This window comes from Rhineura floridana, chromosome 1, assembly GCF_030035675.1.
Source record: "Rhineura floridana isolate rRhiFlo1 chromosome 1, rRhiFlo1.hap2, whole genome shotgun sequence".
NCBI lineage: Eukaryota > Metazoa > Chordata > Lepidosauria > Squamata > Rhineuridae > Rhineura > Rhineura floridana.
The window spans coordinates 174241264-174256427 of record NC_084480.1 but is presented as its reverse complement, the minus strand read 5'-3'; the positions used below and the strand labels follow the sequence as shown (position 1 = coordinate 174256427).

Genomic DNA, 15164 nt, shown 5'->3' with positions numbered 1-15164 from the left:
GATGATAAGGGAGTCAAAGGTGTACTAAAGAACAATAAGGAGATTGCGGAGAAGCTAAATGAATTTTTTGCGTCTGTCTTCACAGTGGAAGATATAGGGAGATCCCTGAACGTGAACTAACATTTGCAGGAAGGGATTCTGAGGAACTGAAACAAACAGTGGTAACGAGAGAGGAAGTTCTAGGCTTAATGGACAATATAAAAACTGACAAATCACCGGGCCCGGATGGCATCCACCCGAGAGTTCTCAAAGAACTGAAATATGAAATTGCTGATCTGCTAACTAAAATATGTAACTGTCCCTCAGGTCCTCCTCCATGCCTGAGGACTGGAAAGTGGCAAATGTAACACCAATCTTCAAAAAAGGATCCAGGGGGGATCCTGGAAATTACAGGCCAGTTAGCTTAACTTCTGTCCCTGGAAAACTGGTAGAAAGTATGATTAAAGCTAGATTAACCAAGCACATAGAAGAACAAGCCTTGCTGAAGCAGAGCCAGCATGGCTTCTGCAAGGGAAAGTCCTGTCTCAGTAACCTATTGGAATTCTTTGAGAATGTCAACAAGCATATAGATAGAGGTGATCCAGTGGACATAGTGTACTTAGACTTTCAAAAAGCTTTTGACAAGCTACCTCACCAAAGACTTCTGAGGAAGCTTAGCAGTCATGGAATAATAGGAGAGGTCCTCTTGTGGATAAGGAATTGGTTAAGAAGCAGAAAGCAGAGAGTAGAAATAAATGGACAGTTCTCCCAATGGAAGGCTGTAGAAAGTGGAGTCCCTCAAGGATCGGTATTGGGACCTGTACTTTTCAACTTGTTCATTAATGACCTAGAATTAGGAGTGAGCAGTGAAGTGGCCAAGTTTGCTGACAATACTAAATTGTTCAGGTTTGTTAAAACAAAAAGGGATTGCGACGAGCCCTAAAAAGTGTTGACCATTGTACTGTACTGTCACTGAGTGTTTTTCCATCAAGTCTGAAAGTCTGGAAAGTTACAAGAAGTGTCTGGAGAAGCAGCCTTATCTGCTGTGCCTGGCCTGAGAGAGCAGACATCCAAGGCCAGCAGTTGTCATGGTAACGGGAGATAACAGCTTGGGAAAAGGTCTAACTGTTGATGTTAGAGTGCTGTCTGTGTCTGTCTTACTTTTGCTTTTGAAGAGGGAAGAAGGGGGGAACTATGCCTTAAGCCTTAATGTCTCAGTAAAGACTCTTAACTTGATCTATTGCCTCTGTGATGTTTCTTGCTCAACTTAACTCCAAAGTAACGTTCGCTGTCACGCAACAATGCTCACGCAGCAACAAAAAGACCTCTCCAAACTGAGTGAATGGGCGGAAAAATGGCAAATGCAATTCAATATAAAGAAGTGTAAAATTATACATATTGGAGCAAAAAATCTGAATTTCACATATATGCTCATGGGGTCTGAACTGGTGGTGACCGACCAGGAGAGAGACCTCGGGGTTGTAGTGGACAGCACGATGAAAATGTCGACCCAGTGTGCGGCAGCTGTGAAAAAGGCAAATTCTATGCTAGCAATAATTAGGAAAGGTATTGAAAATAAAACAGCCGATATCATAATGCCGTTGTATAAATCTATGGTGCAGCCGCATTTGGAATACTGCGTACAGTTCTGGTTGCCTCATCTCAAAAAGGATATTATAGAGTTGGAAAAGGTTCAGAAGAGGGCAACCAGAATGATCAAGGGGATGGAGTGACTCCCTTATGAGGAAAGATTGCAGCATTTGGGGCTTTTTAGTTTAGAGAAAAGGCAGGTCAGAGGAGACATGATAGAAGTGTATAAAATTATGCATGGCATTGAGAAAGTGGAAAGAGAAAAGTTTTACTCCCTCTCTCATAATACTAGAATTCATGAACATTCAAAGAAGCTGAATGTTGGAAGATTCAGGACAGACAAAAGGAAGTACTTCTTTACTCAGCGCATAGTTAAACTATGGAATTTGCTCCCACAAGATGCAGTAGTGGCTACCAGCTTGGATGGCTTTAAAATAAGATTAGACGAATTCATGGAGGACAGGGCTATCAATGGCTACTAGCCATGATGGCTGTACTCTGCCACCCTAGTCAGAGGCAGCATGCTTCTGAAAACCAGTTGCCGGAAGCCTCAGGAGGGGAGAGTGTTCTTGCACTCGGGTCCTGCTTGCGGGCTTCCCCCAGGCACCTGGTTGGCCACTGTGAGAACAGGATGCTGGACTAGATGGGCCACTGGCCTGATCCAGCAGGCTCTTCTTATGTTCTTATGTTCTTAATTATTTTGTAATGGTATTTTAGTTATGTAACCCACCCTAGGATCTTAGCGTGAACAGCAGGTAAGAAATCCCTGAAAAAAGGGAAAGAATATTACATTCTTTCTTGAAAGAGTGGGGTAGGACTTATTCTACAAACCAAAGAGTTATCTGTATCCAGAGATTCTTGGATGAAACGGATTATCTTGACCCATTTCAGTCTGGTTTCAGGCCCGGCTACGGGACAGAGACGGCTTTGGTCACCTTGGTGGATGACCTACACAGAGAGCTGGACAGGGGGAGTGTGTCCCTGCTGGTTCTACTGGACCTCTCAGCAGCTTTCGATACCATCGACCATGGTATCCTTCTGGGCCGCCTTGCTGGGATGGGACTTGGGGGCACTGTGTTACGGTGGCTCGGCTCCTTCCTGGAGGGATGAACCCAGAAAGTGGTGCTGGGGGATTCCTGTTCAACTCCTTGGCCGTTGACATATGGGGTCCCTCAGGGCTCAGTTTTGTCCCCCATGTTATTTAACATCTACATGAAACCGCTGGGTGAGGTTGTCCGAGGGTTTGGGGTTCAGTGTCATCAGTATGCGGATGACACCCAACTCTATTTCTCCTTTCCACCTAAAGCCAAGGAAGCTGTCCTGGTCCTGAACCAGTGCCTGGCATCAGTGATGGACTGGATGAGGGCGAACAAATTGAAATTAAATCCAGATAAGACAGAGGTGCTCCTGGTTAGTCAAAAGGCAAATCAGGGTATAGGGATTCAGCCAGTGCTGGATGGTGTTACACTCCCCCTGAAGACACAGGTTCGCAGTTTGGGTGTGCTCCTGGACTCAGCTTTGAACTTGGAGGCCCAGGTCTCTGCAGTGGCCAGGAGTGCTTTTGCCCAGCTAAGACTGGTGCGCCAGCTGTGCCCGTTCCTGGAGACGCCTGATTTGACTACAGTGATGCATGCTTTAGTTACATCCCGTTTAGTTACTGTAACACGCTCTACGTGGGGCTGCCTTTGAAGACTGTTCGGAAACTTAAACTGGTACAAAGAGCTGCAGCCAGAGTGCTAACTGGGGCTGGTTACAGGGACCATACAACCCCCTTGTTACGACAGCTCCACTGGCTGCCAGTTTGTTTCCGGTTACAATTCAAAGTGCTGGTTTTGACCTATAAAGCTCTATATGGCCTAGGTCCAGGCTATTTGTCGGACCGTATCTCCCCATATGAGCCTGCCCGTGCGTTGAGATCCTCAGGAGAGGCCCTTCTCTCAGTCCCAACACCTTCGCAAGCGCGATTGGTGGGGACGCGAGATAGGGCCTTCTTGGTGGCTGCCCCCAGGTTCTGGAACTCTCTTCCTAGGGCAGCACAAATGGCCCCTTCCTTTATATCCTTTCATCGGCAGACAAAGACTTTTTTATTCCGACAGGCTTTTGGACTAGGAGATGTTTAAGATAGGGCCTCCTAAGGTCTGTTGTATTGTTCTATGGTCCTATTCTTAATGTTTTAAATTGTCTAAGTATCTTAAGTGTATGTTTCATGGTTTTAATGTTACGAATAGTTTCATTCTATTTTAATTGTATATTTTTGTATGTTTTTTACCTATGTGTAGTTTTTATTTGTAAGCCGCCCTGAGTTCCAGTTTTGGAAAAAGGGCGGGGTAAAAATAAAGATTCATTCATTCATTCATTCATACTGTATTTACCAAGCTGTCTAATATTTGAATGTCAACAAAATCTTCTGAAACCCACATGGATGGGTAGAGAGTAATTTTGGCCCTGAATTGTTTTCAAACCTGATGTTTCTTTGTCCTGATGTGTATTATCTTGGCTTTGCTGGTTTACAAGTTCATCTCCATCATCCATCTCCGACAGGATCTGGCCCTAAGGAGAACACAGGCAAATGATTCAAAATACCAGTGTGGCAATACTTGTCTTTTAACAGAACTCTCTCCACCTTGAACCTCCTCCATACACAGGCTGGGACAGACTGTTATGGAAATTTTGGGATACTAGCAGGTTCCCTGCTTTGTTCAACTAGGATTGCAGATTGGCAGATATTCTGTATCTGAAGATATATGCAAAGTTCCTTCTATCTCTCTCTTTCCCACACACGTACGCACGCATGCACATGTGCGCACACACACACACAGAACTTCATGTAATGCTGCTTATTTTTATCATTCCTAAAACAATAAACCAGGTGAAACCAGGATTTTTATAAATGAAAGGGATGAAAATGGAAATCAACTGCCTGCAAGTCAATCCCGACTTATGGCGACCCTATGAATAGGGTTTTCATGGTAAGCGGTATTCACAGGGGGTTTAAAACTGCCTCTCTCTGAGGCTAGTCCTCCTTCTCAGCTTGCCACAGCCGCACTAGCCAGCCCCTTCCTTGTCCGCAACTGCCAGCTGGGGGGCTTCTTGGGACTATTATTTATTTATTTTTATTTAATTAAGCTTATATACCGCCTGACTAGCAACAGCTCTCTGGGCGGTGAACATTAAAAATACAATAAAAATAACACAAAACTGTACACAAAACTGTACAGTCTAAAATCAAAATATAATAATTTACAATTAACAGGAATTAAAATGCCTCAGAGAAGAGAAAGGTTTTAACCTGGCGCCGAAAAGATGATAGTGTCAGCGCCAGGCGCACCTCCTCGGGCAGACCATTCCATAGTTCGGGGGCCACCACTGAGAAGGCCCTAGATCTTGTCACCACTCTCCGGGCTTCCCTATGAGTCGGAACCCGGAGGAGGGCCTTCGTAGTAGACCGTAGTGTACGGGCCGGTTCATATCGGGAGAGGCGTTCCGACAGATATCGTGGTCCCGCGCCGTATAAGGCTTTATAGGTAAGTACCAACACTTTGAATCTGGCCCGGAAGCATATTGGAAGCCAGTGCAAACGGGCTAGCACAGGTGTTATATGCTCAGACCGCTTAGTTCTTGTTAGCAGTCTGGCTGCCGCATTTTGCACTAGCTGTAGCTTCCGAATCGTCTTCAAAGGTAGCCCTACGTAAAGCGCATTGCAGTAGTCCAGACGCGAGGTTACCATAGCATGTACCACTGATGAGAGGTCCTCCTTACTCAGATAGGGACGTAGCTGGGCTACCAACCGAAGTTGGTAGAACGCATTCCGGGCCACCGAGGCTACATGAGCCTCAAGTGTGAGGGAAGAGTCTAAGATGACTCCCAGACTACGCACCTGTTCCTTTAGGGGGAGTGTAACCCCATCCAGGACAGGGTATATATCCACCATCCGATCAGAGAAACCATCCACCAACAGCATCTCAGTCTTGTCAGGATTGAGTCTCAGTTTGTTAGTTCTCATCCAGTCCATTGTCGCAGCCAGGCAACGGTTCAGCACGTCGACTGCCTCACCTGAAGAAGATGTAAAGGAGAAGTAGAGCTGCGTGTCATCAGCATACTGATGACAACGCACTCCAAAACTCCTGATGACCGCCCCCAGCGGCTTCATATAAATGTTAAAAAGCATGGGAGACAGAACCGAACCCTGCGGGACCCCACATTGGAGAACCCACGGTGTTGAGCAATGTTCCCCAAGCACTATCTTCTGGAGACGACCCGCTAAGTAGGAGCGGAACCACTGCCAAGCAGTGCCTCCAACTCCCAATTCCGCAAGCCTCTCCAGAAGGATACCATGGTCAATGGTATCAAAAGCTGCTGAGAGGTCAAGGAGAATCAACAGAGTTACACTCCCTCTGTCTCTCTCCCGACATAGGTCATCAAACAGGGCGACCAAGGCAGTCTCAGTGCCAAAACCAGGCCTGAACCCCGATTGAAATGGATCTAGATAATCGGTTTCATCCAATAGCGCCTGGAGCTGGTCAGCAACCACACGTTCCAGGATCTTGCCCAGGAACGGAACATTGGCTACTGGTCTGTAGCTGCTGACATCCTCTGGGTCCAAGGAAGGTTTTTTCAGGAGTGGTCTCACTGCCGCCTCTTTCAGACAGCCAGGGACCACTCCCTCTCGTAAAGAGGCATTAATCACTTCCTTGGCCCAGCTTGCCCACGGCTGCACAGGTGGCAGGGCACGTACCCCTGAGCCACTCACTGTGGGGGTGATCTTTAGCTGGCCCTTTACACCCAGGAGACCTGAGCGGGGATTTGAACTCATAGACTTTGGACTCCCAGCCAGGCTCTCTTCCCCACTGTGCTATACTAGCTATCAATGAAAGGGATAGTGCACCTCAAGAGTTAATTGCGACTAAACAGAATGGGGGTACTTTTTCAGATCTTTGGGTCCCTGACTGTTCCACCGTGAAGAATGGACAGGGCTTACTTCTACATTGTGTACTACTACAGTAAAACATTTGTTTCCTTGAAGTCACAGGATGGGCCTGAGAATCTGTAGATCTTGTACTTACCCTGGCTTCAAGACAAGTGTCCTTCATTTCATATGCAGAGGTCTCTTTCTTTTTCCCCCAGCTTTGGCTTTTCAGAACCTTGAAAACAGTTCAGCTCAAGATAGTTTGTACTTGTGGGCATGTTTCTTGTAGTCCTCCACCCCACCCTGCTATGCCTGGCAAATGTTTAGCAAGCAAAGCTATGCAAATGGTCACCGTCTGCACAGCTTCCAGGTGCCACTAGTTTCCATGGCCATTCAGAAAGAATCTATGCATTTATCATCTCAGTGGACAACTGGTTCATTCTATTTAGTATGTGAGTTTCACTACCAATCCAGCCTCAGGGTTTTTTTTGTTTAGCTGCAGATGTTCAAGGAAACTGGTAGCAACTAAAGATAGCTTTCCCTAGAGCAGACTGAGAAGCACAGAGATGTAGCATTTTTTGCTTATTTGTTTAGTCGCAGACTGAAAGCAGGGCACATGAAAAAGCCACATATACCACACAGCAACCTTTATAGATGTATGTAGTGTTGATGTAGGCATGTAAGGCAGAGTAGAGGGTATAGTTGCATGGCACATTTCTCCCCCGCCAGCATCCTTTGAACAAGGACACATACACACACAAGTAGGCTTCTACCAGTCCCCATCCTATATGAAATCTCTTGCAGCATGAAGAAACAAACTGTTCTGTTCCTGTTGCTGGGCAGGCCACTGTATTTTACATTTTGCCTATGCTCTGTCATGTGAAAAAAAAAACCCCATATTCTGAACCGTTGGAAACTTTAAAGGTAACAACACAAGGTGTCCACTATACGTAATTTTATTAGCTCACCCAACTCTGAAACATTTTTAACCTACTGTTTAGTCTAACCAGTGGGGATGGGGAAGATATTCAATTAAGTTTGCATTTAAAGCCAACTTTATCAAATTCACACTTTCTGATATAGTCTGAGAACTGAAACACAGCCATCTTCTGAAATTCGCACTTAATAGAATTTTGCAATGCAGTTTGCAAACCAATGAATGCCAAAATGCATGTATTAGAGGAAAGTGTGCACAAAATGGACATATTGGTGAAAATAACATACAAAGTTGTATTACATTAGGATAAATTGTGTGCAAAAAGTATGTATGATAGTCAAAACTGCACACACAAATGTATTTATTAGGAGACATTTGTGCTAACATGCTGGAGAATTTTCATGAGGATTTTGTTTAATCAAATTGCTGCAGAAATGTGGAGACCCGAATTTAAGATGAGGAAAATTAGAAACTGAGATAACCGAAATTGACAGATCATTCCATCCCTGCTACTCAGTGGTTATGCTATATCTCCAGATCTACACAAATGCACATCTGCACATATGTGTACCTTCGAAGATATACGAGATGATGAGAGACACCTTAAACTTTTAAAACCAGATAAGAACTTTCCCAAAAGCACTTCATGTAATGCCTTGGAAGACTCCTGTGCAATAAAATGTAACATCTGAATGACAATGGCAGCTAAATAAAAGTTTCATGCGTAGAGGCAGCTGGGAACAAACAACAGGGGAGTTCTGCCTTCAGTTCTTTTCTGAAGAGCTTCCCAGAAGATTAAGCCCTCTGGAAACAGAAGTCATCTGATCCAGGATGCTAGTTCATATGTTCTAACCTAATTTAAAGAAACAAAATTATTTAAAATCGCTTTTCATTTCATTTTCAGGACAGTGCTATTGCTTACTATGAGATCCCTGGAGGCATAAAGATGGCCCCTGTGGGAGGCATGATGCTGGACTAGATGGCCTGTTGGCCTGATCCAGCAAGGCTCGGGGGGGGGGAGTTGTGTTTCACTTTTATTCTTATGCTGAATGCCTGGGAGATTCTAGGTTTAACTGCTGTACTTAAAATGCAGCCTTTCAATTCTGTCTGATTTCTGGCACATTATTTGCACAGCCAGGTGGTTACTATGCAGAATTCATATCAACATACTTTAACCACATTACCTGTAGCTCTTTTATCATTCTCCCCAGCTGGCTGATCATGCTCTCCTGCTCTGTCCAACTGCTGAAGGAGAGCTGGGCTCTCAGCTCTCCTATCACCGCTCTTCGCTTCTGAGCCTCTTGAATGGGATCCCAATAGGTTGGTGCAACTCTCTTTGCTACAGCCCTCACTTGTTCAGTCAGTGAGAGGGCAGACAGTATCTCTTCTCCAGAGGCATCTAAAAAGAACACAAAACTCTCAGCCAGGCTACAAGCAGGCCTCTCTTTGTAACGCCTGGGTTTCTTGGTTGGCCTGTAGAGCAGTAGTCACCACTTGACATGAACAGAGTTGAGAAGGCAAGCCAATTAGTCTCCATTTTTCTCTGATAGAGTTGCATGAAGGTAGCATAACTCTTTCCATCAAAACTAGTAGCACTCTACAGAGATTTTGCTTCCAGATTAAACCAGTACCTGCCACTCTCCAGCTGTAGCTGCTGAGATTGACAGCCTTGTCTGGTAATAAAACCAGAGTTTCCTCTAAAGCAGTGGTTCCAAACCTTTATGAGTATGGGACCCTCTTTATAAGCTAAAACAAATTAATGACCCTTCCCCCCCCCAATGCTAATTGTAATTTTAGCCTCTGTTAATTGAAAAAATGGTGTGTGGCAAAATCACATCTCCAAATATCCCTTTCTATAAAAAGCTTCCTGCAGACAGGGAGGTGTTGCCTTAGTGCAAAGGTCCAATCAAATTGGTATCCCCCTCCGCCCCCCCAGTCTGAAGATGTACAGTCCTGTCTCCCAACACCAGTGGGTTACAGTGTTGGACTAAGATCCAGGTTCAAATCCCCACCCAGCCATGAAGCCCACTGGGTGACCTTGGGCCAGACACAGTCTCTCAGCCTGACCTATCTCACAGGGTTGGTGTAAGGAGAAAATGGAAAGGTGACTATGTGCACCGCCATGAGCAACTTGGAGGAAAGGTGGGATATAAATGCAGTAATAATTAAATTCATTTCAGCTGCCGTATGTGGACCCCAGCCTCAGCCAACCTGCTGAGATGATGATGATGATGCTAATAACAACAACAACAACAACAACAAACAACAACAACAACAACAACAATAATAATAATAAAGCAATGTGGTAGTGGTGGGGATGCTAGATTGTGAAAATAAAAGGGTGGATAGATTGAGTAGGGGGATTAGTGCTTTTAGGCCTTGGGATGATTATCAGAACCGATGGCTTGGTGAGTGTGCACTTGGGGAATGAGAGGGGAGCAGAAGACAGATCAATGCATGTGCACAAACACATTCCTGCTCCTCCTGCAAGCATCTGCAGTCATGTAGGCATTCAGGCACATGGGAGGGGGGAACCCTCAACTGCCGCAGCATCTTGGAGAGAGAGATTGAGGGGGCAGAGTGTAGGTGGAAGAGAGGGGGAACACTGGCACACGCTCTTAGCCTCAGAGATGGGTGTGTGTGAGCAAGTCCTGAGCTTCCTCACTGTTCCTTGGCTCCGTCTGGGCCGAAGGAGAGATCTGGGCGGCCTCACAAGTAAGAATAATTTTTTAAAGGAGATGGCAGTGAATCAGGAGGCAAGAAAGGCAGGCAGGCTGGCTGCCAGGAAGGAAGGGGGAAAGTAGCCTTTCCTTGCAGCCTTGCTTCTTTTTGCTTCACAAAAAGCCCTCTCCTCTCGTTCAGAGTAAGGGTGTCGTCAGCAGCGGCAGTGCGAGGAAACAGGAGTCGTAACAGTTATTCCCTCTTCTTCCTGGTAGTTCCACCCTGAGCCTCCTTTGGCATCTGTCATGTGCTTTATGGGCAGATGCCTGCCTTTGGCATGCCTGAAAGGTGCTCCAGCACTTCAGCAAAAGTCCTCCCCTCTTGTTTGGAGCAAGGGGGAGGTGTCTTCTGCAGTGGCAGGGGGGAGCAGACAGTGTCCAAGGAATGAAGTTTTTAAAAAATAAATAAATAATTCATTTATTGTTCACGGCCCTTAACCATTTAGTCCCTATGGACAAAAATAACCTGTGTCAGACCAGACTTGGCCAGCAAAATTGGACCAACTTTAAGCAGTCTTTCTGTCCTCATTAACCCCTACTGTCCATTAACACCCATCTTATAACAGTACTGCCTGAAATGGATTATATGGTGTGGGGAAGGAGTTGTTTTGCTCGTTATTAGCAATATTACAAATTGTGTCTAGTAGGAGCCCATGATGCTTCCAGAAGTACCTTCCAGTCTGTAGAAACTAGCCTATTGTACAAAGGTAAAATCAACTCCTTTGCCCACTTTTGTCTCTGGCCCTGCCCACCACTGGCATGTGGCCCTCAGAAGTTTGCCCAGAAGTGAATGTAGCCCTTGGGGTGAAAAAGGTTATCCAGGCCTGCTCTAGAAGCTGTGCGCTCTCATGCTGTATGACTCCTGCATTCATGCAATTGGAACTATGCAATAACTGTCCTCTGTATTCCCTTTGCCACCAATTTTATTACTGTTATCTTATTGGTCATTTTTACTTATATCCTTATGTCCACCACCAGCTGCGCAAAGTAGCTATCAATAACGTAGAAGATAATCAAAAGCATTTTGAAACCAAAAAAACACCCTATAAGCCAGCTTTCCTCACTTGCTACCCTCCAGATGTTTTGGACTACGACTTCCATAATCCCTGACCTTTAGTCATGCTGGCTGGGGGTTATGGGAGTTAACAATCCAAAACTTCTGGAGGGCATCAGGTTGGGGAAGACTGCTTAAACATTAAACACCTATCAATAACAACATCCAAAAGTAGCGGCCTAAAACATGAACACCTGGTGAAAGAAAAATGTTTTTGCTACTCTCTTCAAATATCAACTGAATGGTAAATCTCTGGTAGATTTTCCTCAGGTGAAAATTCCATAAACATTGGAGGGGGGGCATTAAAAACACCCTGTTGTTAATACAGGTTGCTTTTATTAGTGTAGGTAGGTGGCACCCAAAGAGTGGCTTCACTTTTCACTCTAGAGTTCCAAGGGAGGGAGTGGATGGGATGTGCAGATGTCCTAATGTGATACTGTCACACAGGGGTTTAACAAGGCAGTCACATATTCTGAAAGGCTCTAAGAGTCACACTCCATCCTGTCAATAAGACCTTCCTTGAGTGTCCTGATTACAAGCTGCCACTATAAAATGTGGAATCCTTGATAGGACGTAGATGCCATTCTGCCTTAGGGTCAGGAAGGCCATGTAGACAAGTACCTGGAAGGGTCAGGCACAAAAGCAAGAATGTGAGGGCACTTTCTTCCAACAAATGCTTCAGGATCCAGGAGAGGAACCCTGCGTCAGCAGGAAGGGGCACAGTAGACGAAGCCTGGTAAAGAGGAGAAAAGCTGTACAGGGAAAAAGCAGCAATGAACAAATCACTGCAGCATTTAGAGAATATCTAAACACATTTTAAAAAGCAGAATTAATTAGGCTGAGGCCTGAACACAGGTGACTTTGCCCCGGTACCAAATATTTAGGGGCTACACCTTCCCAGAAGAGGAGGCACTGCGCTTCCTTTGCATTCTCTGGGAATCTGCTTGATCTCCATTCAGGCCCACCCCATACTCACAGATTAGCACAGGGCTGCTCATCTTCTCCAGAAAACGCAAAGATCTTGACAGTAGCACGTTGAAGCCCCTGACTCTCTGCTTTTGTCTCCATGGTGATGCTCAAGAGGTTGCCACATCTCAGGGAGAAGGTAGGTTAATAGTTAAGTCTGGGCAGACAGATGAGTATTGTCATGTCTAAGCCCCCCCAACTAATAGCTGCCCATTGTATACTTTATATATAGCTGATATATAATTGTACATCTGAGTTTCACTACATTAATGTACCACTGTATAATATCCAGCACAGTCTTCATCTTTTCTCCTCCAATATGTGGTGCTTGATGGGATGTATTTGTGCTGTGTGTTGTTATCTCTTCCCCTCGATAAGTACTTCTCCGCCTGCCCACCAGAGGTTCGAGAAAGCTGAGGTCCACTGTGGGCTTGCACAGAGGTATGAGGGTTGTGTTCAATGCTGCAGCTGCCCTGCTACAAGGGACTTCTGTGTGTGCAACAGAACTTCCTATCCTGTTCCCTTCACAAACCTATGCACACTCAAAATCAATTCCAGAAGGTTGGGAGACCCTCCAGAGCAGGTTTGGGGGGCATGTGGGGGGGGGAAGGAAATGGAAGTCCTGTTGGGCCAGCAGAACTCTGCTGTCACAGCATGGGATGCAAGCCTTTGTTTACCTGTGTATGGACACCTTTTTTTAAAAAAAACTAAGTTTTTCAATATGCCAAATTTGCACAAAAGAACAGGCAATAAATAAATAAATATGTGCATTTGCTCCAAGCCAGGCAAGGATTTGGAGTTCCTCATATGAAAAGGCTGCTGCTTCCTTTCCTCTCCCTTCCCCCCCATCCTGCTGTACCTGAAAGGGCAATATTTGTTTTTTACACAACTCTTTTACACAAGTGCAGTTCTGCACAAAAGAGCTGTTTTAAAAGTAAAAAGACCACGAACAGCCGGTGAAAAAAGTCATAGTTATTTTTTCTTTTAAGTTTCATAGAGAAATAGAGCTAGAGGATTATTTCACTATTTAAAAAACGAAAAGAAAAAATAATGCAAGGAAAGCAATAATTAAAGCAGTCACAGTATGTGACATGGGGTGCTGCCACTGTGCCGCCCTCCCAGCTGCTGTGGTGTTACACATCTCCAGGATCGTGTGGGGCAAGGAGGGGGTGGCAGGGGGGTACAAATGCGTATGCATCTCTCTCCATTTCCAACCCAGTGTGTCCCCTGCCCTTCCCCCTCACAATAGCAGTGAGTGATAGCACCCCACCTCCTGCTCTGACTGTGACTGAGTTAATTAACTGCAATGCTCAGAATCCTGGAAAAGCAAGGTCCCAAACTCACAGAGAAGAGATGTCTACTGTTGTGTCTAAGTGTCTTTTCAACTTTAAAATGAATGTGTAGAGGTCAAAGGGGCAGAGCCCACTGTTGTGATGCTGCTTCCCACCCCCTTCTCTGTGTATACATTCGATGTACAGTCTCAAAACATGTCAAAAGGCTAAGGAGTTATTGTGAAACCTGCGAGTGAAGAGCTGGCTGCAAAATACATTCCTAGCAGGGCTTGTGCAAGTTCTTAGCTGTTTCCTTCCTCAAACTGAAAAGGCTGGCAGGGGATTTCCTTGTGTCTGACAGGAAAGTGTACTTGGGCAATCTGACTAGTTCTCTTGAGTAAAAATAGCCTTGAGGATGGCCAAGGAATGATGCTGGCTTAAAAGATTAAATATTTGAGAGCAAGACCCCATTGCACCATAGATTTAAAGCAGCATTATACCATTTGAAACAGTCATGGTTTCTTCCACAGAATCCTGGGAACTGTAGTTTGTGAAGGGTGCTGAGAGTTTTTAAGACACCCCTATTGCCCTCACTGAGCTACAATTCCTAAGGTTCCATCGGAAGAGGGATTGATTCTTAAACCACTCTGAGAATTGTAGCTGCCTGGAATTCCCTGGTTAGGGAATACAAGTCTCCTAACAACTCTCAGCACCCTTAACAAACTACAGTTCCCAGAATTATTGCGGAGAAGCTGTGACTATTTAAAGCAGTATAATAGGGCTTTAAATCTATAGTGCATATAAGGCCTAAGTCATAGAAGTGAAAGGCCTACTGCAGGAGTAGCCAACATGGTGCTTGTAAGGGTGTGCCCATGGCAGACCAGCATGTGGTTCACTTGGAGCCTGAGATTTGGCAACCCTAAAGGCACCCTGACTACTGCCCCCCTTCTCCTTATTTTCCTGTCCCCTTGAGCCTTCCAGATTATTGTAAAGACATGCATGCAGCCATGAGTTGCAATAATCCTCAAATTTAAAAATTTGGCAACTCCCAAGGGACATAATACAGGAACTTTATCTTGCCTCCTTGGCAGATTTCCCTTATGCTTGGCAAAAGAAATCCCATTCCTTAAGATAGTGTTAGAAAGGAGAAATCTTTTTTTCAGTGTCAGCAATATATAGATCACCCCTTGTGATGTCAAATAAAACCCTCCCTTTTGACATGTTCATTTTTGGAGGAAAAAGAGTATTTATGAGCAGCGTTGGAGACATAAGATGGCAGTCTGAGCTGCAACTTTTATCTACGCTCCCAAGAACGCAACACTGGATCACAAGCCTGGAAGGAAAATCTGTTGCCTCAGTGTAAACCTGGGAGGCACAGAATTCCATTCCTGCCTTGGACAGAGCTCCCCCATAATATTCAAAACACTGGATGCTCAATCCTGAGCCATGCATAAGCGTTTATGCCACCTATAACTATAATCACTGGGAGCAAGGGAGCTTTCACGCCTCTTCATTTTCTCCTCATAGCATAGGGCTATTACCTAGAGTTATGAATGGATTAGCATATTAATAATTAATGCTGCCACACACCCAATGACTTTATAGCTCTACTCTTCTCTTCTCTTTCAATAAAAGAAAGCTTTGCTTTAGCCTAGTCTGGATCTACATTCTTGGAGTTATATATACACTGCTCAGGCACATTCCAGGGAAGCAAATGGTTCATCTCTAGCAAAAGATCCCT

General features: G+C 45.0%; 1 protein-coding gene across 1 annotated transcript in view; it reads right to left on the bottom strand.

Moving 5' to 3' along the window:
• LOC133365152 (uncharacterized) overlaps nt 1-15164 on the bottom strand; it is a 45937-nt gene that overhangs the window by 12983 nt on the left and 17790 nt on the right. Inside the window, exons 9-13 of the mRNA XM_061586624.1 lie at nt 12163-12279; nt 11808-11938; nt 8597-8811; nt 6633-6710; nt 4032-4119 (exon numbers count right to left, since the gene is read on the bottom strand). Coding sequence (XP_061442608.1) covers nt 4032-4119; nt 6633-6710; nt 8597-8811; nt 11808-11938; nt 12163-12279 — 629 coding nt within the window. The remainder of the gene's footprint in view (nt 1-4031; nt 4120-6632; nt 6711-8596; nt 8812-11807; nt 11939-12162; nt 12280-15164) is intronic.